At 45.6% G+C, this 27,423-nt stretch overlaps 1 protein-coding gene across 1 annotated transcript in view; it reads right to left on the bottom strand.

Moving 5' to 3' along the window:
* Positions 1 to 27,087, bottom strand: part of LOC122924823 (aquaporin-7-like) — a 59,636-nt gene extending 32,549 nt beyond the window's left edge. The window contains exon 1 of the mRNA XM_044276291.1: positions 26,792 to 27,087. Coding sequence (XP_044132226.1) covers positions 26,792 to 26,899 — 108 coding nt within the window. The 5' untranslated portion in view covers positions 26,900 to 27,087. The remainder of the gene's footprint in view (positions 1 to 26,791) is intronic.
* Positions 27,088 to 27,423: the final 336 nt, after the last annotated feature.

Below are 27,423 nucleotides of genomic sequence, written 5' to 3'. Positions count from 1 at the left end.
AGGCTGCACTATTCTTTAGTTATTTTGTCTGGCTGTATTCCAAGGCCCGTATGCCCTAATACTGGCTTTATCCTTGGTTGAAAATCTTCATCAGGTATATGTCCTTGCTTTACACTTATAATCCTTCTGCCCTTCAGCTTACTTGATTAGCTGGTACACTGGCTCTGCTCGGATTGTGGGTACTGCAGGTTTCTCCCAGGAGGCAAACTCTTCTCTTGGGGTGACTCTTCTGAGCTAACATAGGCTCAGAGACTTCAGGCTGGCTAAACTGCACTACTAGCCACCTGGACTGCAAACCACTCCCTGTCTGGGCCTACCTATATATACTCAGGGCTCTCTAGCTCCCTCTAATGTCTAGGAGGCTAAGCTACAACCTAATAGGCCTGCTACCCAGATAACACAGGGAAATGAACATAAAAACATTACATTAATACAATAGGCATATTAACCCTTGTGTAGTGCCCACATTTACCTAGTGGGACACTACACTCTGCTGAGTTCAGCTGCCTATTTAAGGACAGCCATGTGCTGCCAAAACCCGGACTGGCACTTAAACTCCGGTCCGGTATTTGACCTCACCTGGGTGGAAGCCAGCCCAGCCGCACATGCTGGGAGGCAAATACCTGCCTTGCCAGATACAACACCTTACTGTGTCACATACCCCCCCCCCCCTTTGTTCAACCCTGAGGGGGGGGGGGGACACGCCAGACAATGCACCCAGGACAGGGCATCCGCGTTTCCCTGCAACCGGCCTGCTCTGTGTACTACTGAGAACTTAAAATTCTGCAGAAACAAAAACCATCTGGTGACCTGGGCATTCCTGTCTTAGGCATGGCTCAAGAGACCGCGAGGGTGTCTGCCATATAGCAGTTCGAAGTTCGAGAACCCAGTAGAGGCCTGGGGCACCTCTCGCACTGCGAACATGAGATAGGGCAGAAGGAGGTCCCAGTCCTTCCCATCTTTAGACACTACCTTTTTCAACATATTTTTTAATGTTTGTTTGAACCGTTCTACCAGACCGTCCGTTTGCGGATGGTAAACGGATGTCCATAGTTGTTTTCTGTGCAGCAACTTACAGAGTTCCCTCATCACCTTGGACATAAAAGGGGTCCCTTGGTCGGTGAGAACCTCTTTAGGTAGTCTCATTAGCTATGAGTTTGGCCGAGGTATGTCACAGTGGCACCACCTCCGGGTACCGAGTGGCGTAGTCTAGAATGACTAAGATGTGTTGATGCCCTCTGGAGGACTTCGGTACTGGGCCTATGAGGTCCATAGCTATTCAGTCAAACATTACTTTGATAATCGGGAGAGGTACTAGGGGACTACAGAAATGTGGATGGGGGCTAGTTATCTGGCAGGTCGGACAAGACTTACAAAACTGTCCCACTTCTTTGAATATGCTTGGTCAGTAAAAACGCTGTAAAATACGATCCTGAGTTTTCTGCAGCCCCAGGTGACGCCGAGAACGTGTTGGTGGGCTAGATCTAACACAAGCTTGCGATAAGCCTTGGGGACAACCAACTGTTCAATAGGCTCACCCCGTTGTTGGTTTACCCGATACAACATATCCTGATGAACCAGAAAACTGTGAAACATTGACTCTGCCTCAGGTTGCTGTGGTTCACCATCTACTATTAACACATTTTCCCAGGTGTGGGATAGGGTTGGGTCCTGACATTGGGCGGTACCAAAATTATCCCTGGAGACATTGAGGTCTGCTAATTCAGGACCTGGTGGCAAGTCCTCCACATCTCCCACCATCACACTTAGCGGGGTTGTCTCCCCCTCTTACACAGAAGTGGCGGTCACCCCTACCGCTGGACCTTCGATCTCAGGTTCCCAGGGTTCTGGTTTCCCCCCTGAGCCGGGCCACTCTGCTAGGGTTACCCCTGTCTCATGGGTATCAGTCACTCTCATAGCAGGCCACAGTGCCGGGAAGCCAAGGAAGTCTCTCCCTATTATAAGTTCGTAGTGTAAATTTGGGGCAACTGCCACTTCGTGAGGTCATCTGCCTGTCCCTGTGGTTAGAGACACCAGGGCGGTGGGATAGTCTTTTAAGTCTCCATGGATGCAAATGACCCTGACTTTCCGGCCAGTATACTCTGCTGACCGTACCAGGGTAGCCCTTACTAGGACACCAGACTCTCTGAGTCCAGCAGAGCCTCCGCTGGAGTGTCTCCTACCTCCACCTGGCACAGGTGGTTTAGAGTTTTGGGGGTACCTGCTGCACACAACTTCCTCGCATATAGCAACTGACGGTAGCCATAGTTAGTATCCATGGGTTCCACCTTATAGGGACAGTCAGCCCTGCTCTTTGGCTGCTCCCAATAAGAACCGGCCACACTAAGTAAAACAGTGTCAGCGAGCACTAGCTGCCGCTGACACACAAAATTGCTGGTTCTTAGCTCACCGAGGCAAGGAACCTCGGTGACACGTACCTTCTGTCAATGACGGACCCCTGCGCCTTCCTACAGTATGTACACCTGACTTCCTCAAATGCACACACTCTTGGCTTGGCCTTGGTATGTTATGTTCAAAAGCTAGAGGGGCATAAGCCACCTCCATTCACCTTCCATCTTGCATGGGAGCAAATTATTGGACATGTTGAAATCCAACATACAGGATACCTCTTTCCTCACAACATTTGCCTTTGGGGAGAGTCAGGTGGTTAGTATACACATTGGCCAATCCTGATGAAATCTGAGGGATTGGCCGAGTCCTGTCTAGTGTATATGGTCATCTTAAAGGTTTAGGCATTTTTTTCTTAAACGATGGGAGTGCGTTACAATAATTGCCACCAGCACTCTGGTCCCATCGGTCTCGGTTGCATGCTTGCATGCTGTCTAATTAAATGACTGCTGCAGCCAATCACTGGTCTCAGCTGTATCACGGTATTACATAGTGGACAAATATGTCTCTGTATGCATCTCCCCTGTCACTCCCGGGTCTCTGACAGAGTATCTGTATTCTATCATTTCTCCAAACTCTATTATGGCCCTTTTACACTGGCCGAGGATCGGCGAAAGCTCGTTCCCAATAAATGACCTGTGTAAATGTGCCTTCGATCACCTGTTTTTTGTTGAGTGATTGCATCTTTCACCAATCAGCAAAAATCATCACTTTTGAAAAGTGCCTAGAAAAAAAGGCCACGGCTGAGATAATTCATTGTATGCAACATTAGTGGATGGCCTCATGAATGCTGTAATGACTGAACAGCCACAAATTCATACAAACATAATCCAAAATCTTTTGTAACGCCTTCCCAGGAGAGCGGAGAGACTGTTAGAGACACAAAGGGTGCTCTACTCTATATCAATGCCCATGGACATGTCCAACAAGCTCATATGCATAGTTGTCTGGTCTGGTGTCCATATATAGACTTTTGGGGGTATTTGTAACCCACTTCGCAACCCCCCAATCTACTTTTCATTTGCTTTTTTTTTTTATTCTAGTTTCAATGCACAAGTAACAAAAAGGTTTGGTAATCATCATGATTTATTTTATGCCACTGTATCCTCCTCTGCAAACCTTTTATTTACACGTTCACCTGATCAAGCAGAAGATTCCACTCCGAGATCTGGAGTCGACCTAATGAGCACTATGTGACATATAGGCAAATACAAAACATGTCCCATCGGGGAAACCAGACCGTAACAAGGACAAAATATTGTCTTTTAATGAAGAAAAATGCCAGGAAATTACACATCTTGGGGAAAGGTTAATGGACTCAATCACTGGAGATAAAGCACAACTCCAAACACATTGTGTAGCGCTGTGACATTTGTTCTTCGTCTGTATAAACCTCAAGTGCAATAATACTATAGGGGTAATTACATTGGTACCGCACACTCAACACGACTACAACCGAGGCGTCTATTAACCTCTCTTCAGAACGTGTCGTAGGTTTTCCAGATAAAACCAGATAACATATGAGATAGACTCATTACAGGCAAAGCGAGATATTTCAATCCTTTATTTGTTATAATTTGGATGATTATGGCTTACAGCTTATGAAACCCCAAAGTCACAATCCCAGGTACCCTTAGGGGGTATGGATTAATTAGCTGACTAGAGTCTGACACTTTGAGCCTAGAATATTGAACCTTTTCACAATATTCTAATTTTAAGTTGTATTACTGAAATAAATGAACTTTTTCGAGTTTCACCTGTATATGTGCATATTCCATATTTTTTTTAATTTAAAAAATGAGTGGATGGCTTGCGTCATATCAGATGGTTTTTTCCCTTTACATATTTTTTGGTGCATCTTTTGGCCGCACGTGTGGCAACACACTTAGGGTGCTGCCACACATTCAGGTTTTTTTATGCAGTTTTTGAACACAGAATCAGGAGTGAATTATGAAAGCAGAGAAACTATTAAAGGGGTTGTGTCACTTCAGCAAATAGCATTGATCATGTAGAGAAAGTTACTACAAATGTAGTGTCCCACTATGTAAATGTGGGCACTACACAAGGGTCAATTGGGTCACGTTGTTCCCCACCTTTTGTGGAACATGGTCATGGTATTTTGTATTGTATTTTAATGTGTATTTTCCTGTTATCTCCTGTACCAGGCCTGTTAGGGGTGTAGTTCCTCCTCCTAGGCAGTAGAGGGAGCTGGGGAACCCTCTAGTACAGGGGTGTCAAACTCAAATGCATCGGGGGCCGCATCAGCAGTTTGGTCACCCTCAAAGGGCCGATTGTATCTGTAGGACTATGTGTCCACTCACTGTATAATCGTATCTCTAATAGTTAATGGTTACCGTATGTATATAATCGCATAAGGAGCGCTGACAGTGGCGTTGCTAGGGCTGGTGTCACCCGGTGCAGTAGAAAATGGTGTCACCCCCCAAGCCCCCCCCCCTCCCCTAGTAGTTATTAACCCCTTTTAGCAGTCCCCTGCTGGGACTGCTGAAAGGGGTTAATTATAACTACTGTGGGAGCAAAAGAGGGAATAAATAACTACACTGAAGAGGGGACTGAAAGGGGTTAATAAATACTGTTAAGGAGGGACTGCTGAAAGAGATTAATAACTACTGTGAAGGGGCTTCACAGTAGTTATTAACCCCTTTCAGCAGCCCCCTTCACAGTAGTTATTAACCCCTTTCAGCAGTCCCCCTTCACAGTAGTTATTAACCCCTTTCAGCAGCCCCCTCTTCATAGTTATTTCCCCCTTTCAGCAGTCCCCCTTCACAGTAGTTATTAACCCCAGCAGTCCCCCCTTCACTGAAGGGGGACTGCTGAGTTTAATAAATACTGTGAAGACTGCTGAAAGGGGTTAACTACTGTGAAGGGGCTTCACAGTAGTTATTAACCCCTTTTTCAGCAGTCCCCCATTCACAGTATTTATTAACCCCTTTCAGTCCCCTCTTCAGTGTAGCTAATTATTCCCCCCTTTGCTCCCACAGTAGTTATAATTAACCCCTTTCAGCAGCGCCAGCCCAGTAGCCATTCACATACGGTCTTTCCCCCCTTTCAAGTTTCACAATCACCAGCCTTCACCTTTTTATTATCATTATCACTTATACAGGAGCCGGGAGGATCAGCTGTGAGGGAGGCGGTACTTACATCTACAAGCGCTCGCCGAGAGGAGGGAGGAGGCAGGCCGGGAGGACAGGCGCTGGCAGTGTGAGTCATACAACATGCGCCCACGCCGCCTGCTTCATTCATAAAGTGGGCGGCGCAGGCGCGTGACGTATGACTCACACTGCCAGCGCCCATCCTCCCAGCCTGCCTCCTCCCTCCTCTCGGCGAGCGATTGTAGATGTAAGTACCGCCTCCCTCACAGCTGATCCTCCCGGCTCCTGTATCGGGTGTAAGTGATAATGATAATAAAAAGGTGAAGGCTGGCGGCCGGCCGGCGGCTACGCGGGCCACATGACAAGGTCTGGCGGGCCGGATTCGGCCCGCGGGCCTTGTGTTTGACACCCGTGCTCTAGTATATATAGACAGGTCCAGTCCAGGGAGTACGGGAGTGTGTAGTTAGAAGCCAGTGTGCACTTTAGCTAGAGAGCAGCTGAAGTTCAGCTTCTAACATGCAGCTAGATAGCCTAGGTTTCTAGCTTGCACCCAGGAGAAGAGGTTGCCTCCTGAAGTTCCCTGCATCTTGCCAAGTACAGAGCAGAGCCAGTGTTAACCAGCTAAGTAGAAAGCTGAAGGCCAGAAGGATATCGACAGCAAGAGGATTTATACCAGAGGAAGGTTTCCCTACCCAAGGATAAAGCCAGCTATAGGGCATACGGGCCTTGGAGAAAGCCAGACAGGATCTGAAGAAAGTACAGCCTGATCTGTGAGTGTTATTCCCTCTGAGTATCTTGCAAAGACTTTGCCTGCCATTTATGTGAAGCCTGCCTGTTACCAAGACCCTGCATATGAAACTAACTGAAACCTGTATATAGTTGAACTGTTCAGTAAAAAGGAGTCATGGTTCACTACAACTGTGTGTACCTCAATTATTCCTACAATAAATCGGTGTGCCACCGTTACCGGCACTGGCTTCACGAACTATAATGGATCTCTCTACCGACACACTAAATCTACAACACCCAGGGCAACACCCAGGGCAACTATTGGGAGTATAGAGCAATTATTAGAAAAAATCATTTCTAGGAACACTCATGCCTAATAACTGCGCAAATGTCAGTCTGTATAAAAGAGCCTTTAAGTGTTACACACAAGTGTTACTCACCTACCACCAGGCCTGGTCCCTATACCCAGAGAGTGCCCCAGAGGATCTATGTGCCAGCCTCTCCATCACTGCTGTACGCCTGCCCAGGGTATATTAAAAACTGTGAGTACCAATAGCAACCCTCGGTCTGTTAACTGTCCCCTGTGACCTCACAATCGCTCACCCTACAGGACTGGCGTATTGCACAAACACTTACTAATGTATTGTGATTGCCCATATTGACTCCTTTGCTGGCTGGATTCATTTTTGCCTCACATTATACACTGCTTGTATCCGGTGGCAGTGCTTGCTTCCACAGTCCTTGCCACCAGAGAGGCCGGCACCTTTTCCTATATTGTGCAAGCACAACCACCACTGCTGGATTGCAGGGTGGTCGTAACCATGGAAACGAGCAGTGTATAATGTGATGGGACAATGAATCCAGCCAGCAAAGGAGACAATATGGACAAATCACAATACGCTAGTAAGGGCCTTGTATTAACTTTCTCTACATGGTGAATGCCATTTGCTGAAGTGAGACAACCCCTTTAAGGACTTTTTTCAATCCACTCCTGGTTTTGTTTTCAAAAACTGCATAAAAAAACCTTTAATGTTAGGTGGCACACTGGGGGCTATTTCACAAGAATGAGTCCATTGCGGGAATCACACTCTGTGTGTGAGCGTGATCCTCGTTCTGGACCGGCAGGAGAACACGGCATTATACTGATTTATAATGCTGTGTGTCTCTGCTTGACCTTACTTCTACAGGATCATACTAACAGCTTCATGTCAGTATGATCCTGTAGAAGTAAGGTTAAGCAGAGGCACACAGCATTATAAATCAGAAACAGGATTTTGTCTGTGACACACAACACTGTGTATCCCACTGCAGAAAAGACAGCGGTTTCTGCCGTGGGTTTTAATTTTGAGTTTTAATTTTGGGTTTTAATTTAGATTGTGGACTTAGTGTGGACTCGCTCTTTTATAAAGTCCATTAGCTCCATGGAATGGAGCTAAACCACAAGCAGGCTCCCACATCAGATTTCCGAGGCGCACTCTTGGCGCAATCTGTAAAACCACATGCAAAAATCCTTGATGGAGGTATGGCCTCCCAATGAAAACAATGGGAGGTGGTTTCAGCTCAGAAAATAATCTGTGTGAACATACCCTTACAAAGGACAACTATTGGGAGTATAGAGCAATTATTGGAAACAATCATTTCTAGGCACACTCATGCCTAATAACTGCGCAATTGTCAGTCTGTATAAAAGAGCCTTTAAGTGTTACACACAAGCACAAAGGCGGTAAAAAGCCAAAGCCTTCTGTGTTCCTGTACACTTAGGGTCAGACCCAGCTCACCTCTGTCCTCCAGGTGCTCACTAACCAGAGCTGCAATGGGCAAATAGAGGTATGCAGGGCTGCCAATGCCAATTTAGTAAAATATTTAGTAAACTGTCTTCTATGCATGTAGGCAAGAAGGGAGATGAGAGACAGGCTGTGTGTGTGTGTTACAGTTAGCAATCTTCAGTGTAAAGTTCATGCTGAAGATGGATTCCCTTTAGAAATGCTTAGATGGACCCAAAAATTCAAAAATTCTGAATATTGGGTTTTTAAAAAATACCCCTTTCTGACGGAAGTGTGTTGGAATGGATAAACCACTGCCCATCTTGTCGATGTCACCATAGACATGGGAAAGAGGCCTTACTGCAAGTACTTTGCTTCTTATTGCCAAATTTGGTGAGATGAGCTGGTGCAGAGAGTGCTGTCTTTCTCATGGTCGATGGCGGTCAGGATCTGGCAGATGTATGTATGGGGTGGTTTGGTTAGGTGACTTGATGGGACGTCTGCTGCAGAGAGATGAATGACCCTCCCTCTCCCTAATAATCACCTCCTTGGCCCTAGTTTTTTTATTTTGCAAAGAAAGTTTTTCTTTCTGTCAAAGAAGATCTATTCGCATATTTTTCCCACAGAGCATTGCCTGTAGTCTCTCCAACGTAGCCTCGTCCACATTTCCGTGTCACGTCCATGAGCAAAAAAGCGTCCGTGTATCACCCGTGACGATGTCCGTGAAGGATCCGTGATGGGTCTGAGTGTCCATTTTTTACCCTTTGTGGCCGTCCATAATCCATAGATGTTGCTTAGCTGAAAATTAATTTCCAGAGTATTTTCTATCTGTCTTTATTGAAAAACGGACGCGCCACGGATGCCATCCGTGTTGTGTCCGTGGTTGTTACGAACCCATAGACTTCAATGGGCATGTTTGGTCCGCATCATGGATTAAAGTAGTGCATGTCCCCGTGATTTTTTTAATGACCCATGGTCAGTAAAAAATACTGAAATGTGAACAGTCATATTTAAAGCAATGGGTACGTGTGCTGTCCGTGGAAAATGCGGACAGCACACATCCATGAAAAACGGAAGTGTGGACGAGGCCTAAGAAGGTCAATGCTCCAATTAAGTAAAATAGATTTGGAAATCAAAGTCCATCCAGCCATATTTTTGGGAAACTCCTGTATAGAGCCAAGGGTTCTGCATACGTCATACTATCAGACTAAGAACAGCCTGTGACGGCTGGTTGGTCACCACGAGGCTGCATTTTGCAGCTGCCAGATTTTTACCCAAGCTTGAGCTTTACATGTGAAAGGGAGAGGGATCCTAAAAATAAATTGGACACATAGAGAATGTAACCACATGCCAAATGTGAGTACAAATTCATAGCTCCTATGACTTCTATAAAAACAGCATAGCACAGCCCGCTTGGTTGTTTCCATAACCCCTGCCAACCTGTCTGCTGCATAGGATATCAATATCAGACATGAATGGCTGACATGGGAGTACTGCTTTAAAGGGGTTGTACAACTTCATATCGTTTTTTTAAATACCCAACCAGCAAGACCTGTCAGGGGAAGCATATTTACCTGCTCTGCTTCACCGTGGCCCATCGCCGTCTTCACTGCACTTCAGTCATTGCATGTAAACCTCCGGCATGGACGGGGTGCCGTTGCAGCCAATTACTGGCTGCAGCAGTGACATGTCCTAAGTGGCACACAGTGGCATAGCATGTATTTTCCAGTGCCCGGGGCAAGCCCAGTATTGCGCCCCCTAACCCGTGAACAAGCCCTTTTTTATAGAACCATGCCCCACAGTATACCACAGTATTTTTGCTGCTGGAGCTCCGATTGGAGGGCAGAGGGAGCCTCCTCCCTATATCTAACTGCTCAGATGCTGCAGTCGCTATCTGAGGGGTTAAATGTTTGGCGTTATCTCCGGTCATTGGGGCCAGGTGTCAGCTTCATCACAGCCAGTACCAGCTGTGTATGGAGCGGGATCAGCAAATGACACCGCTCCTTACATTTCTCGGCCTCTGCTGACATACTGTTACATCAGAGGTCAGGAAGGGGTTCCATTCTCAATCCCCAATTTGGTCTCCCTGCCCCCAACCAGCCCCACAGAGTAGTACAAGTAAAATTCCCATTGGGAAGAATAGCGTCTGTTCGAAACGCGTTAGAGAAGAGATACCTGTCACCGGTGGTCATTGATGACCGCTGCAGTGACGTCACTCACAGCAGCTCCGAGCGAGCGCTAATCACATCCTGTGTACACCTCCACCTGCTGCAGCAGCGCGCCACCGGCCGGGGCGCGAGGCAGCACGCCAAGCTACACAATACCTGGACTGATCCTGAACTCCAGCATCGAGAAGGACTAACTGCAGAAAAGGAAAATTTTCACACCAAGTACAGAAGCGGGAGCGGAAATATCAGCGCACGAATAGGAACCTTCATTGCAGGTATACTGGTTAAGCCAGCTAAATACTTGTACACTGATATACAAACCGGATTCCAAAAAAGTTGGGACACTATACAAATCATGAATAAAAACTGAATGCAATGATGTGGAGGTGCCAACTTCTAATATTTTTTCAGAATAGAACATAAATCACGGAACAAAAGTTTAAACTGAGAAAATGTACCATTTTAAGGGAAAAATATGTTGAATCAGAATTTCATTGTGTCAACAAATCCCCAAAAAGTTGGGACAAGGCCATTTTCACCACTGTGTGGCATCTCCCCTTCTTCTTACAACACTCAACAGACGTCTGGGGACCGAGGAGACCAGTTTCTCAAGTTTAGAAATAGGAATGCTCTCCCATTCTTGTCTAATACAGGCCTCTAACTGTTCAATCGTCTTGGGCCTTCTTTGTTGCACCTTCCTCTTTATGATGCGCCAAATGTTCTCTATAGGTGAAAGATCTGGACTGCAGACTGGCCATTTCAGTACCCGGATCCTTCTCCTACGCAGCCATGAAGTTGTGATTGATGCAGAATGTGGTCTGGCATTATCTTGTTGAAAAATGCAGGGTCTTCCCTGAAAGAGAGGACTTCTGGATGGGAGCATATGTTGTTCTAGAACCTGAATATATTTTCTGCATTGATGGTGCCTTTCCAGACATGCAAGCTGCCCATGCCACACGCACTCATGCAACCCCATACCATCAGAGATGCAGGCTTCTGAACTGAGCGTTGATAACAACTTGGGTTGTCCTTGTCCTCTTTGGTCCGGATGACATGGCGTCCCAGATTTCCAAAAAGAACTTTGAATCGTGACTCGTCTGACCACAGAACAGTCTTCCATTTTGCCACACTCCATTTTAAATGATCCCTGGCCCAGTGAAAACGCCTGAGCTTGTGGATCTTGCTTAGAAATGGCTTCTTCTTTGCACTGTAGAGTTTCAGCTGGCAACGGCGGATGGCACAGTGGATTGTGTTCACTGACAATGGTTTCTGGAAGTATTCCTGAGCCCATTCTGTGATTTCCTTTACAGTAGCATTCCTGTTTGTGGTGCAGTGTCGTTTAAGGGCCCGGAGATCACGGGCATTCAGTATGGTTTTACGGCCTTGACCCTTACGCACAGAGATTGCTCCAGATTCTCTGAATCTTCGGATGATGTTATGCACAGTTGATGATGATAGATGCAAAGTCTTTGCAGTCTTCCGCTGGGTAACACCTTTCTGATATTGTTCCACTATCTTTCTGCGCAACATTGTGGGAATTGGTGATCCTCTACCCATCTTGGCTTCTGAGAGACACTGCCACTCTGAGAAGCTCTTTTTATACCCAATCATGTTGCCAATTGACCTAATTAGTGTTAATTGGTCTTCCAGCTCTTCGTTATGCTCAAATTTACTTTTTCCAGCCTCTTATTGCTACTTGTCCCAACTTTTTGGGGATTTGTTGACACAGTGAAAATTTTAATCAACGTATTTTTCCTTTAAAATGATACATTTACTTGGATTAAACGTTTGATCTGTCATCTACGTTCTATTACAAATAAAATATTGACATTTGCCATCTCCACATCATTGCATTCAGTTTTTATTCACAATTTGTTTAGTGTCCCAACTTTTTTGGAATCCGGTTTGTACATCCATGTGCTAGATAGAGCTCATCTGTGAAACCTGTACACCAATATTAATCTTAATTTGTCCCAAAGCGCAGTATCGTAGTATTCAATATGTAATTTTTATCTTCATACTCACTTCATAACACTATGCTCCCACAAGGCTGCAGTAAAGTGCAATGAGAGGACTCCTGAGCTCACACACATAATGGAGAGGACTCAGAGAGGAGTCGCCTCAATGTATTTTATTGCTGGTTTGTGGGAGTACAGTGTCAAAACGTAAGCACTATTTACATCGTACACCCCTTACTCTAGTTTGGATGGTGTTTCGGAGCTGACAGATTCCATTAAACCTCCACAGTAATAATCCTCCATTATTAAGCCAGTCCCAATCCCTCTTTAGGTCCCATGCAGCCATACTACCTTTGTACTCCAGAAAGAAAGATAGGCCAGACATCTAAGAACGTCTAGAACTAACAAGGATGTGCAAGCTTCAGACAGCAAGGTGGAAAGGCGTTGCTGCTGTGGAATGATTATTGGCCACCCATTAAAAAATTTCTGCACCACTCAGTATGTGAACTTCAGAAGGACTTAATAAGAACCATACTGCATGTGTAATGTATTTACCGGTCCGCATTCACACAACCGGCATGTTCCATGTGTAGTGGTGCCCTTGATGCCATGCCATCACCAGGGAGACCTGTCCTGGAGGCAGTACTTCTGGGAGTGCCCGCGTGCAGGGATGCCGGGCTAATCAGGCTAGGTACCAGCGTACCATGCACACTGAGGGGGCACATGGTGTGCCGGGCCAATTAGGTTCAGCGCCAGCGCACTGACGTCACTCATGGGGGCATTTGGGACACCAGGTAATCAGATTCTGCGCCGGTGTTTCATATTACTGCTGGTGGCATGCTTAAATGGGAGACTGCTGGTCACAGTCGCATATGATGAGTACTCCTGCCACACTCACTAGCTTGTATCCTCCTGGTACATATCTGACTACGACAGCATTGAGTCTGTGATTGTCTTGTGTTTGGTCTGGTATTTTTCTCTGGTTTTGACTTTGGATTGCTTCTAGTTTGGCATTTGTTCTTGTTGTTTCTTCTGGTTCTGTGTTGGTACTGTCTTACTACCCTCCCAAGTTCCATGCACTTAGCAGGGTAGGGACCGTTGCCCAGTTCGGAGATGCCATTTAGGTCGTGGGAAAGTGGTGGGTTGGAGACTAATGGGTGCACTTAGCACTACCATCTTGTGACAGCATGCCTGTGATTCTGCTGAGAGAAAGAGGAGTACTATAACCACCATCATTGTTGCTGTCTATATGCTGCTATTGAAAGAATATTGCACTGTAATATACTGTGTGCCGCTGCATTTTTTTATTTTTATCTTTAGTAAACTGGGCAGAGTCCATGTGATCATGTATACTTGCCAGCTGATACCATTCTAAGTAAGAAAAGCTAACAGGCGGTTGACACATTTCTCGATGTGGAAATACTATGCTACGTTGATAAAAACTAATAGTAGTGCCAGATTATAGTAAAGCATATGGGGCAGATGCCCATGGACCTCCTGCACATAAGGGCCTACATTACCCAGCAAAGATTAATTATCCAATTTTTCTAACTATTATTTAGGTCAGAACTCTATTCCCCTACCTACACGTCTAGCTAGAAGACATTCTGTAACCAACCATGTTCATTGCTACTAGTAAAGGAAATTACCAACCGCTAGACACCTCTGGCAGGACATATCACCAGGTCCAGCAAAGAATGAGTCATCACCCTTTACCCCTCAGAAGAGGAATACCTTCTGGGCAGTACATAAGAGCGCACCGTAATTGCTCAGATGACCCTGCGTTCCTTCGGGAATGTGACACCTTGTTTGAAAGATTCCATCAAAGAGGGTACCCTAAGAAGACCCTACATAAAGTGTTTCATAGAGCAAAGAGTACTCAGTGCTCTGATCTTTTAAGCAAAAGAGAGAAAAGTGCCACTCCTGCTACTATTAGGTGTATTGGCACCTTTGATGTAAAGCATCATAGTGTCTTTCAAATCCTACAAAAGCATTGGCACGTTTTGCAGACGGATATTGATCTCAGGGAGGTGTTATTGAATAAACCCAGTATCACCTACCGTAGGGGTAAAAATCTTAAGGACCATCTAGTGCAGAGTTTTTATAGAAAATACCCCCCTAAAACAATGTGGCTCAGATCTAACGTAGTGGGTAGTCATCCATGTGAAAGATGTAGTTTTTGCCCTTACATTAAAAAGATCAAAGAGTTTGTCAATCCTGTGAATGAAAAAAAGTACGAGATCAGGCAATTTATTACCTGCCAAAAATTGGGTATAATATATGTGGCTCAATGCCCTTGTTTAAAACTGTATGTTGGCAAGACGTCCCAAGAATTTAGACGACGTATTTGCCAACATATAAGTAGTATTAATACTAAATCAGATACCACTATTGCCTGGCATGTTAGAACCTTCCATGGGGGAGATCCTGGCTGTCTGAGATTTTGGGGCCTGTGTAAAAAGACGTTAGGTGCACGAAGAGGTGACCTGGACAGGATTCTTCTACAAGAGGAGACCAGGTGGATTTACCGCCTTAATAATCTCAGCCCGAAAGGCCTAAATGAAGGCTTTACATTCTCTTCTTTTTTAGAATAACTAAGGGTACTTTCACACTTGTGGCAGGACGGATCCGACAGGCTTTTCACCATGTCGGATCCGTCCTGCGGCTATTTCGCCGTGCCGCCGCTCCAGCCCCATTGACTATAATGGGGATGGGGGCGGAGCTCCGGCGCAGCACGGCGGTGCACGGCGAAAGGCGCCGGACTAAAAAGTCCTGCATGTCCGACTTTTTAGTCCGGCGGCTTTCGACGTGCACCTCCGTGCTGCGCCGGAGCTCCGCCCCCATCCCCATTATAGTTAATGGGGACGGAGCGGCGGCACGGTGAAATAGCCGCTGTTCACCATGTCGGATCCGTCCTGCCGCAAGTGTGAAAGTACACTAAGCTGCACATTTCAGTTATTCATTTTGAAAGAAATTTTGTTAACTTGTGAGCATTATGGAACACTGCTACCATTTGTTAAATTTGCGAAACCTTATACTACATGGCCCTACAGGATACAATGCATACCCTGTCAGGGATGCATAATTCTATGTGTGATCAAGGGATACTATAGTAACTACAACCCTTATGCCATATTTATCAAGGTTTGAAGTCCAAAGGATGATTTGTTAATTAAGATACAGTGCTACCATGGTATCACATCAGCAATGAGCTGATGGTCAAGCCTTTAATTTAGAAGCAACTTTGTAGATTCTTACAATCATGCTCAAGCCAATAGGGCATCAATAGTGGTAACCCTGGAGTTTAAGAGATGGCGAAGGTACCTGACAGTGACCAATGTTCGCCCATATGTCCAAGTCCTCATGCAGCCACAATCTATTGCGGTACTATGGATGCACCCGAAACCTATCACACTGCGAGACTTAGATGAAGTGGTGCGTTCTCAGACCAAGTGTGCACGCAGGCGCACAATGACTATTGTGACTATTGTTCGCTTAAAAACCTAAGTCCTCAAGCAGCCGCAATTTATCGTGGCGCTGTGGATGTATCTGAAACCTATTTTACTATGAGGCTAAGTATTTGCGCAGCCGCACTGAGGCGTAGTGGTGCGATTTCAGACGAAGTGTGCACGCAGGCGCACTGAGGTCAGAGGCTCCGGAGTCATCCTTAAGTTCTTGCGCAGTCTCAGTCCAAGTGCCTGTAGTAGGTGAGTCCAGGCGCAGCTCCATTTTTGTTCACGCAGGTGCATTGTGACTTTGTGAGCGTTCATTCCGAGGGCGCTTTAAAGTTTTCGCGCAGCCGCAGTGCAGCATACTAGCGCTTGGAGAAGGTAAGTCCAGGCGCAGATATCGGGCGCGCATGAGTACACCCATAATACACCCACCTGGATGACGGTGGTGGTTGTCACTGTGATGTTTAGGCTTCTTATTGGCAGCGCAACATATAATATACTTACCTCTTCCTATCCTTTGTACTCATTGGCTCTCCAATCGGCGGTAAAGGTGGAGACAGCCTTTATAAGGTCTAGGAGCAGCGTTTTAATTTAATGCTGTCCGGAACCCCTGATGAAGCCAGATAAGCTGGCGAAACATGTTGGGGGACAGAGTTTAGTGTTTTAGCCTCTGATGTCAGTTTGAGTCAATAGTGCAGCATAGCGTCAGCGAAATCTGTTAAAGAGCGAACAATGGTTGATACATCGCATCACCAAACTATATAAGATGATGCATGTGTGTGACTTGGGGAGTGCACCCCCGCTGGTCATTGCAATTACAACAAACCAGTCTCGCTACTGACAAGGCATTAGATAGTTTTAACTTTCTTTAGCTCACATTCACTCTACTAGTATTCAAAAAAACACAGACATTAAAAGTTAAGTTTTATTATCTGGGACAAGTGAGGTTATTGGCCGAGCCAGGCTTTAGTTTATGTCCCATGGTGGCTACTGTACTGTAAGCTTCTCTCTAAATGCTGTTAACAACAGTTTAGCCAAAATGGCTGTTCCCACAACCAAGATCAGGAAATAGAATTTAAAAATCTGAAAAGATCAAAAAATAAAAACATTAACCTGCAGAACAAAATATAAGCGGCACACTGCCATTAAAGCTACTGGTTATAAGGAATAATAAAGGTAAAAGTTCCATAATAACCTTATTCCTCTCCGGTTAGCTGTAGTGTGGCTATAGGGAGTACTAAGGGAGAGTCATCATATCTGAATGTCTGGAGGCCCAAAAGACTCTCTGTAACATAAGAGGAGTCTAGGAATACAAATGGTTTGTGATGGTTGGTGGAGGCCTGCTATAGATTTTGCAATGGAGCCCAAGAGTTTAAAGAAGTGACTGGATTTGTGAACTATCCAGTTCACATGTTCGCGAACCGTGCGTTTGTGGCGGGCCCCATTAACTTTAATTGCAGGTGAACCTGAAAAACCTTCAGGTCATATTTGCAGCCACCAAATACTTACTAAAAGTGCACAAATAGTCCCACAACATGGACAGTGACATACCAGAGGGGGATCAATGGCAAAAATTCCCACAAAAAATATGTATTTTTATCCAAGGCTATTTTTATGCGTCTTAAAGGGAAACTCTCAAAAATGTGCCCCTGGAGCATAGAAAATTTTGATTTTAGGCCATGGGAGTACAGGCCCCAAAAATTAGCCATTCACCTGACAGAAAAGAACTTGTGATGATGTGGCTGCAGGTACATTAGACGGTCACTGGATAAAAATTTGACTGTAGGCCACTGGAATAGAGGCCCCAAAAAGTAGGCATTCACCTGACAGAAAAGGCCTTTTATGCCGCTGTATATACATAAGACAAGGACCATTCTTTGTTCTGGGTGGTGGCAGATATGTGTGGGCTGGCATGAGGAAATTCAATTACACGTGGTCATCACAGGTGTTGAATTCCTCAGAGATCCATGCCTTATTCATTTTTAGAAATGTGAGTTAGTCCACACTGTCGTGAGATAGGCGAGTGCGCTTATCGGTCACAGTCCCCCCTGCGGCGCTTAACGTCCTTTTGGACAGGACGATTGACAAGGGGCAAGCCAAGAATTCCATGGCAAATTGTGCTAGCTCTGGCCACAGGTCAAGCCTGCACACCCAGTAGTCCAGGGGTTCCTCATCTCTCAGAGCGTCCACATCAGCTGTTAACCCGATGTAGTCGGACACCTGACGGTCTGGGCGTTCCCTGAGGCTGGATCCGGAGGGCAGCTGTCGATGGGTTGTCTGCAAGAATGATCTCATATCCGAAATGACCAACACATCTTCAAACCGCCCTCTTCTTGCAGGCGCGGTAGGATTGGTACTCGCACCTGTTTTGCTGTGGGTGGAAATTCCTCTACAGCAGAATGCAGCATCTCTCGCAGCAAGGCCTGGAAATGCTGCATTCTGACAGCCCTCTGTGATGCTGGTAACACGTCGGCCATTTTGTGTTTGTATCGGGGGTCTAAGTACGTTGCCATCCAGTACTAGTCTTTGCCCTTTTTTTGCTTTTTATACGGGGGTCCCTCTTCAAACACTGGAGCAAGAAGGCCCCCAATTGGTAGTGGTGGAGCGCCCTGTATGTCGGGCTGTCACAAATCAGACGTCTGATGGGCAGTTGATGTCACCCCTGAACTTCAGCAAGGCGAGCCATGGCCGTGTAAGATCTTCTAAAATTAGACTTTCCTGGCCTGCCGCAAGACGTAAAGTTATGTACCTTCCCTGCCCGTGTTTGCTAGACCACGTGTCTGTGGTGAGATGTATCTTGGCAGCGACACTGTGTGCCAGAGATATATTCTCTTTGCCACTGAACATGGCCATATAGCTCTGGGATGCCCTTCTGGGAGAAATATTTCCTTCTGTGAATCTACTTTCCATTGCGGTGTGCCAATGGCCACACATTTTCTAAAGGCTTCCGAGTCCACCAGTTTATATGGCAGTAGTTGGCGGGCTAGCAGTTCCGACAAGCCAGCGGTCAGCCGTTGGGCAAGAGGGTTATCCGGCGTCATCACCTTTTTACGCTCAAACATTTGGGCCACGGAAGCCTGACTTCTGCCATATGAACACGACGACGGCACGATGGAAGGTGGAGGACAAATGGAAGGAGAGAGGAGAAGGAGAAGAGGCAGGACGTGGAGCGCCGGGAGTGTGGCTTTGTGGGTTCTGATGGCGTTGCTCCCACTGGGCTCGGTGATGAGAGGCCAGGTGCCTTCTTAAGGCGGTCGTCCCTAGGTGAGTGTTGGGCTTACCATGACTTATGCCTTGACAGCACAGCCTGCAGATGGCAATACTATTGTCAGCAGCTGACACGTTAAAAAGAGCCCACACTGCGGAGCCATGTGCTGGTGTCCTGGGAGCGCAAGATGTGACCATGCATAGTGGATGGCTCGCTCCAAATACATTTGCAGTCTGCTTTTTGCCTCCGGTGCACTGCGAGTTCTGCCTGCTTCTCCTCCCTATCTGCTGCTCCATCTCTACCTCTGAACTCCCCTCCTCTTCCTCTCTTGTGGGCACCTACATGACGTCCATCGACACGTCATCATCGTCACCTTCACCACCACTGACATTAGAGATCTTGGAGCAGGCAGCAACAACGGGGACCACCTCCCTTGGGCTGATCTGGGTACTGTCGTCAGACCGCTGAGTGGCGGCCGTTGCTACATCCTTTTCCTTATCCGATGCCTAGAATGGCTGCGCATCGGTAAGGTCTGGGAATGGATGGGAAAATAATTCCTCTGACTCGAGTGGAGGGGCTATGGTGGTGGTGGTGGTGGTGGTGTCTTTCGGGGTGCACACAGCAGAGAGTGAGGAGGGTGCAGAAGTGGAAGGCTGAGTGAGCCACTCAACCAACTCTGGTGTGTCCATTAACGTAATCGCACGCACCTTCTCCAACTTCCCACTTAGGCTCCGGCCTGGTGCACCTGCCCGACCCCTACCACCCATCGGAACGGCTTGCCTCCTCCTCTGCCTGTTATTTTAAAAATGACCCTGTGCCAAAGTCCCTAGAGTAGAGCAGTATTTGTGGAAGCAGGCCTCATTCAATATTTAATGGAAGCAGGTATATCAATCCACTTAATCAGTATTTTGTGGAAGCAGGTGTATCGCAGGCCTCAATAAATATTTTGTGGAAGCAGGTATATCGCACCCCTCAATCAATATTTTGTGGAAACTGGTATATAGAACCCCTTAATCAATATTTGGTGGAAGCCGGTATATCGCACCCCTCAATCAGTATTTTGTGGAAGCAGGTATATGGAACCCCTTAATCAATATTTTGTGGAAGCAGGTGTATCGCAGGCCTCAATCAATATTTGGTGGAAGCAGGTATATCACACCCCTCAATCAATATTTGGTAGGACCAGGTATATCGCACCCCTCAATCAGTATTTTGTAGAAGCAGGTGTATTGCAGACCTCAATCAGTATTTGGTGGAAGCAGGTATATCGCAACCCTCTATCAGTATTTTGTGGAAGCAGGTATATCGCAGACCTCAATAAATATTTTGTGGAAGCAGGTATATCGCACCCCTCAATCAATATTTTGTGGAACCAGGTATATCGCACCCCTCAATCTGTATTTTGTGGAAGCAGGTATATCGCACCCCTCAATCAGTATTTTGCGGAAGCAGGTATATCAATCCCCTTAATTAGTATTTTTTGGAAGCAGGTGTATCGCAGGCCTCAATCAATATTTGGTGGAAGCAGGTATATAATTTCCCTTAATCAGTATTTTGTGGAAGCAGGTATATCAAACCCCTTATTCAGTATTTTTTGGAAGCAGGTATATCGCACTCCTCAATCAGTATTTTGTGGAAACAGGTATATAGAACCCCTTAATCAATATTTTGTGGAAGCAGGTATGTCGCACCCCTCAATCAGTATTTTGTGGAAGCAGGTATATAAAAACCCCTTAATCAGTATTTTGTGGAAGCAGGTATATCGCTCCCCTCAATCTGTATTTTGTGGAAGCAGGTATATAGAACCCCTTAATCAAAATTTGGTGGAAGCAGGTATATCGCACCCCTCAATCAGTATTTTGTAGAAGCAGGTATATCGCAGGCCTCAATCAATATTTGGTGGAAGCAGGTATATCGCAACCCTCAATCAGTATTTTGTAGAAGCAGGTATATCGCAGGCCTCAATCAGTATTTTGTGGAAGCAGGTATATCAAACCCCTTAATTGGTATTTTGTGGAAGCAGGTATATTGCACGTCTCAATCAGTTTTTTGGGGGGCAACAGGTATATCACATCTGTTCCAATAGCGCTTGTCCCTCTATATACCTGCGGTATCGCAGCAGAACCGCACACATCTGCTACACAATACAAATGCACTATAATATACTTTCTATGTTAGAAAGTATATTATAAGTATATCACACCCCTCAGTATATCACACCTATCGATAGCACACCTATACCAGTCCTTAAAAGGACTTTTGTGGCCCTATTAGCTAGCGTTTGGTGTCCCTAACAGCCTGTTCCTGCATTCACAAAGCAACCTCTCCCTACACTGGCAAAACACAGAATGTAAAATGGCAGCCAGATCGGGTTCTGTTATAGGGTGGGGGTATGTCCATGTGCTGAAACGTCTCAATTGGCTGTCCTGTCCCATCTGATGGATGTGTCATGGGTCAAAGTTCGGCGCAATGCAAAAGAATAAGGCACATGCGAACATCGCCATATGTTCGCATGTTCGGCAAATCGCGAAAGCGTAAAGTTCGCAGCGAAAATACCGCCGGGCGAACCGCAAGGCCATCTCTAGTGACCAACTCTCTGATCTCCAAATGACACAGGACAGGAAGTCAGTTACTTCTCTCTTCATTCCTATGAGGCTGACATTGAGGCTTCCATAGGAATACAGAGAAACTGATTTCCTGTCCACACATAAAATGCTGTGTTATTTGGAAAGTTTGATTGATGGTCATATAACACAGCTGAGGATCAGGAGGGAGGGGATAACTCACCATTACAGACACTGGCAAGAAGATTACATTCACCACAGATTACATCACGGACCTTTCTAGCAGGGCAGAGAATACATTTTTTTGCGGGAGTTATTCTTTAAAGAGTAGCTGGCACCTCTCCTGACATGTCTGTATCAGTAACTACTTGCATTTCCCATGTAATACCAATTCTGGAGCATATTCTTATGACGCTATGTTGTGCCATTAATGTATTATTCCTGCTAGAAGTTTACAGATAAATTGCCAGCAGTCTGCAGTAAAGTAAAGGGTGTTACCAGTAGTGGGTGTGTCTGACTCTCTCCAATCAGTGCTGCTAGTGTCAGACTTTATAGGGACACACCCCCAACTGGTAATACCCATCTGTGCCTTTAATGCAAATGCTGGCAATTCATTCCTAACTTCTATTAGAAATAACAGAGGAATGACACAACATAGAGTCATAAGAATAGATGCCCTAGATTTGTTATTATATGGGGAATGCAAGTAGTTACTAAACCAGGTGTGGTATGCCATTCTCCTGAGGTGAATACATATTATGGGTATGTTATGATTTTTACGATTTGTCTATTGATTAATATTGCAGGAGAGGAGGCCCATTTAAAAAAAGGCGGATGTACTATGGTCTAGCACTGACTATTGATTTCACAGTATTATTTGCTATTTAGTATTTATTGTATACTTTGTAACCTAATGATCATTGTCTATAGCCACCCTCCACTGCGATTATATTCCCATATTCTTCCCTTGGGTAGTACCGTACTTCATATTGATGTGATTTATCTCTTTTTATTATGTCATGTATATTTATTCAATAAGTATTGTTATATCCTTTGAGCTATAAAGACTCAGGTGTCACTCTCTATATACAGTAGGTTATTACTAAACCAGACATGTCAGGATAGGAGACCGCTCCTCTGTAAGTAATGGTTGTCATCTACTGTACATAAGGGGACACCGAGGGATGTCCATGGCAGGGATATGGCAATCGACGGCACACGTGCCCCTGTTTACATACACACAGCCTCCAGCAGGGAAAACATTTATCTGCTTGTAAAAACGTAGGACAGGCAACAATGTAAAGGATAACCACAAAGGTTAATAAATTACAATGTAAAGAAGAGATAAGGGCAATGCACCCTGACAGCTAAAGGAAAGGCTTAGATACACCAGCAGACAGTATCACACATGATAGAGTTAGATACACCAGTATAACACATCTGCCTGTCACCAGAAAATTCCCCAATAAACCAGGCAAAATGCCTTGTAGGACTAGCTCAGCTAAATGCAGTGATCCTTTGCTTTATTCTGGAGAAAAAACACTACTAAACCATATGCAAATGAGCTGTTAAGTGCACTGAGGGTGGGTCCAAGCCACTCTGTGCACCCTTGCTCCTCCTACTTCCTTTGCAACCTCCTCCCTCTTCATCTTGATTGACAAGGCCAGGTTCCTGCATAGTCAACTCTTCTTGCCCTGTCAATCAAGAAGAAGAGGGAGGAGCTGGCAGAGGAAGCAGGAGGACTAAGGGTGCACAGTGTGGTTTGGGCCCGCCCTCAGTGCACTTAACTGCTCATTTGCATATGGATTAAAAGTACTTTTTCTCCAGAATGAAGCAACAGATTGCAAAGTGCAAGGTATCATTACATTCAGCTGAGCTAGTGCTACAATGCACCATGCCTGGTTTATCAGTGAAGATTAGATATACCAGATCAACACATCATCACATCATATTCATCTGATTGTGATGTATCAGACAGTATCGCATGTGCTAAGCTTAGATACACCAGCTCATCAAATAGTACCACATTCAATAGGCTGAGATACACTAGCTCAGCGGGCAGTCTCTCCTCGTACAGGATGTGAGCAGACAGTATCACACATGATAATCTTAGATATACTAGCTCAGCAAACATGATAACACATTAAAGGGTTCAATACACTAGGTCAGTGATGGCTAACCTCTGGCACTCCAGCTGTGGTGATACTACAACTTCCAGCATGCTCCATTTATTTATGTAGAGTTGTGAGAATAGCCAAGCAAGAATGCATCTTGGGAGTGGCGGTTTTACCACAGCTGGAGTGCTGGAGGTTAGCCATCACTGCACTAGGTCATCATACAGTATCACACATGATAATCTTAGATATACCAGCTAAACAAACATGATAACACATTAAAGGGATAGATACACTAGGTCATCATACAGTATCACACATGATAGGCTTAGATACACTGCCTCATATTATAATACATGATTACACACACCAAGCTCAGCAGACAGTATTACACACTAGACAGAGATACACTAGATCCGGGGTGGCCAACCCGCGGCTCCTTGCTCCTTCATTTGCAGCTCGCAAGGGAGCATTCTGGCCAACTCTTACTATCTAGGCTGCACAGCCTAGTATCTCCTCTTATAAGAGAACATGGCGTGTTCTCTTCAGCCAGACAGTGGAGAAGGAGGGAGGGACAGAGGGAGGGACGGAGGGAGGGAGGGACGGAGGGAGGGACAGAGGGAGGGACGGAGGGAGGGACGGAGGGAGGGAGGGATGGAGTCCCTCCCTCCTATGATGTGGCCACCGCTGAGCACAATGGAAAGAGCAGGCTCTGAAGCTGCCCGCACCACTGCCACCAATGAATGGGCGGCTAATTAAAGCAGGAGGAGGGACAGGGGAGGGAATAAACTGCTGTGCCGTCTGAGCTAGTGAGCTCGGTAAACAGCAGCAGCAGCAGCAACCTCCTCCTCCTGAGTGTCCTGTCCTCAGCCCCGGAGTCAGTGTGCACCCCACCCCCACACAGTGCAAGAGGAGCTTGCCTCAAAATAGAGGCAGGCAAAAAACATATGTATCAGGCAGCCAGTAAGATTTGGGTTAATGTGACTCATTAACCCCAATCTTGCCACTGCCATGTTTTAAACATGATGGGGGTGATTTATTTTTAATGTCAGGCTGGGCACATGCTTTTGGACTGGACCCCATTTGGACTGGACCCCATTAATAGTGAGTGACCCCCAAAGTACCCTCTCACATAATTTGTTTGAAACCCTCCACTGGTCACAGATAAAGCAACAACTCAAATTGAGATGATAACTTACGGATGATTCTTAGTGACACACATGTTAGGCTACTTTCACACTAGCGTTTTTCTTGGATCCGGAAGGGTTACTGATAATACAGCCATCTGCATCCGTTATGAACGCATCCGGTTGTATTATCTGTAACATATTTTTAACATAGCAAGGACGGATCCGTCATGAACTCCATTGAAAGTCAATGAGGGACGGATCAGTTTTCTATTGTGGCAGTAAAAACGGATCCGTCCCCATTGACTTGCATTGGGGGTCATGCTCCGCATCCCAGGACGGAAAGCAAACCGCAGCATGCATTTTGAAGCATTCCATTCCGTTCAGTTCAGTTCAGTTTTGTCCCCATTGACAATGAATGGGGACAAAACTTTTTTTTCCCTGGTATTGAGACCCTATGATGGAACTTAATACCGAAAAACGTTGACGCTAGTGTGAAAGTACACTTAAAGAACTGCCTTGAGTAGCAACAACTGAATACAAGCCAGATTTGAAACACATTGTGAAAAACAAAGATTGCCAGAAGTCTCACTAAGGGTCCATTCACACGTCCGTGGTGTATTGCGGATCTGCAATACACCCGGCCGGCACCCCCATAGAAATGCCTATTCTTGTCTGCAATGCAATGCGGATACGGAGAGCACATAGTGTGCTCTCCGCATCAATTCCTGCCCTATTGAGAATGAATGGGTCCGGACCCGTTCCCGATATTAATGGAACGGATGCGGACCCATTTGCGGACGTGTGAATGGACCCTAAAGCTGTCTACATTACAGGTAGGAAAGGTGGTTTAAATACACTTTTAAATGTTTGAGAACTCAATTGCAGTAATACAGTCGTGTGCACGCATATTTGTGTAAACGGATAGCTTGTGGCTCCTGGCAGTCATGCGTTTTTTTTCCCTAGCTCTTTGTGTCTGTAAGGTCGGCCTACCCTGCACTAGATTATCATACAGTATCACACATGATAGGCTTAGATACAGTGGTTCAATAGACAGTATAGTACATAATAAGCTTACACAAGCTCGCTCGGCAGCAAGGTACCACACATCATAGACCGGCTGATCAACAAGTATCACATGGGTTAGACTTAGATACAGATCAATTATCAGACATGAGAAGCTTAGATACGTGGAATGAACAGCACATTATAACACACCAAAGACTCAGATACACCAGCTCATCAGAATGTATTGCATGTGATAGGCTTAGTAGATACTGCAGCTCATCAGACAGTATCACATGTGATAGGCTTAGTAGATACTGCAGCTCATCAGACAGTATCACATGTGATAGGCTTAGATACAGCAGCTCATCAGACAGTATTGCATTTGATCGGCTTAGATACACCAGCTCATCGGACAGTGTCACATGTTATAGGCTTAGTAGATACAGCAGCTCATCAGACAGTATCACGTGTGATAGGCTTAGATACACCAGATTATTGGACAGTATCACATGTGATAGGCTTAGATACAGCAGATCATCAGACAGTATCACATTTGATAGGCTTAGATACAGCAGCTCATCGGACAGTATCACATGTGATAGACTTAGATACACCAGCTTATTAGACAGTGACACATGTGATAGGCTTAGATACAGCAGCTCATCAGACAGTTTCACATGTGATAGGCTTAGATACACCAGCTCATTAGACAGTTTCACATATGATAGGCTTAGATATAGCAATTCATCAGACAGTATCATATGGCATAGGCTAGGATACAACAGCCCAGCATACAGTACCACTAAAGGCTTAGATACACCAGCTGTGCAGCCCATTGTCCTTGTGGACTGTTACATAATAAAGCTCAGCACCATTACATAATGAGGGTAGTAGTGTCGTACGGTTTGGAGATGGTGATAGACAGTAAGGGTGCGGCCACACAGAGATTTTTGGAGGAGGTTTTAAGGCAGATCTGCAGGAGTTTCAGCCGAAGTCAGAAGTGGATCCGCCAGGAAGGAGAAGTATAAATCCTTCCTTTATATTTCTGATTCTTTTCCAATCTACTTCTGACTTTGGCAAAAAATCCTGCAGGCAGATCTGCCTCCAAACCTCTTCCAACTCTGTGGAAGCTAAACCCGAAAAGTTACACCATGGTTTTAACTCCTTTCTGTATTTCTTACCATCATCACAAAGGTAGACAGCAGCTCGGCCATGGACTCTCGCACCCACTGGTTGCGGATAGATATAGCTGAGCGGATCTTGTTGGCGATAAAGCGCCCACTTTTCATGGTGATGGCTCTGCTCCGGCTGAGGTGATGGTATACTTTGGGTTAATCTCTGAGACTCAGCGCTGCTTAAAAAGTTACTGGAAGGAAAATGATTAGTGCAATCAATATGCTGATCGGGCTGTAAAGCTCCACCTGCCGACGCTGATAGCTCCAAGGTTCAGTCAGGGCTCCTTCTAGTGACAGACACACAGCTCTCCACAACCTGGAAACACTTATAATGACACACCGCGGTGACAAAACCCGATCACTCCCTCCTGGATCCAGCACAAGTATAAATATAGATTTACTGCTCCTGGCCAACCGCGGGCACTGTGCCCAAATTTACCAGCCATCATATAAAGGGGCTACTGTGAGACTCCTCGCCACATATTACTGGATCATTCCTCAAAATCTGTGACACACTGACACTTGGAGTACAGGACAATGAGACACTGACATTTGGAGTACAGTACAATGACACTGACACTTTGGGTACAAGATAAAGACACACTGACATTTGGAGTACAGTACAATGACACTGACAC

Source organism: Bufo gargarizans, chromosome 1 (assembly GCF_014858855.1).
Source record: "Bufo gargarizans isolate SCDJY-AF-19 chromosome 1, ASM1485885v1, whole genome shotgun sequence".
Lineage (NCBI taxonomy): Eukaryota > Metazoa > Chordata > Amphibia > Anura > Bufonidae > Bufo > Bufo gargarizans.
Note: the sequence above shows the minus strand (reverse complement) of the source record. Positions and strands in the feature narration are given on the sequence as shown.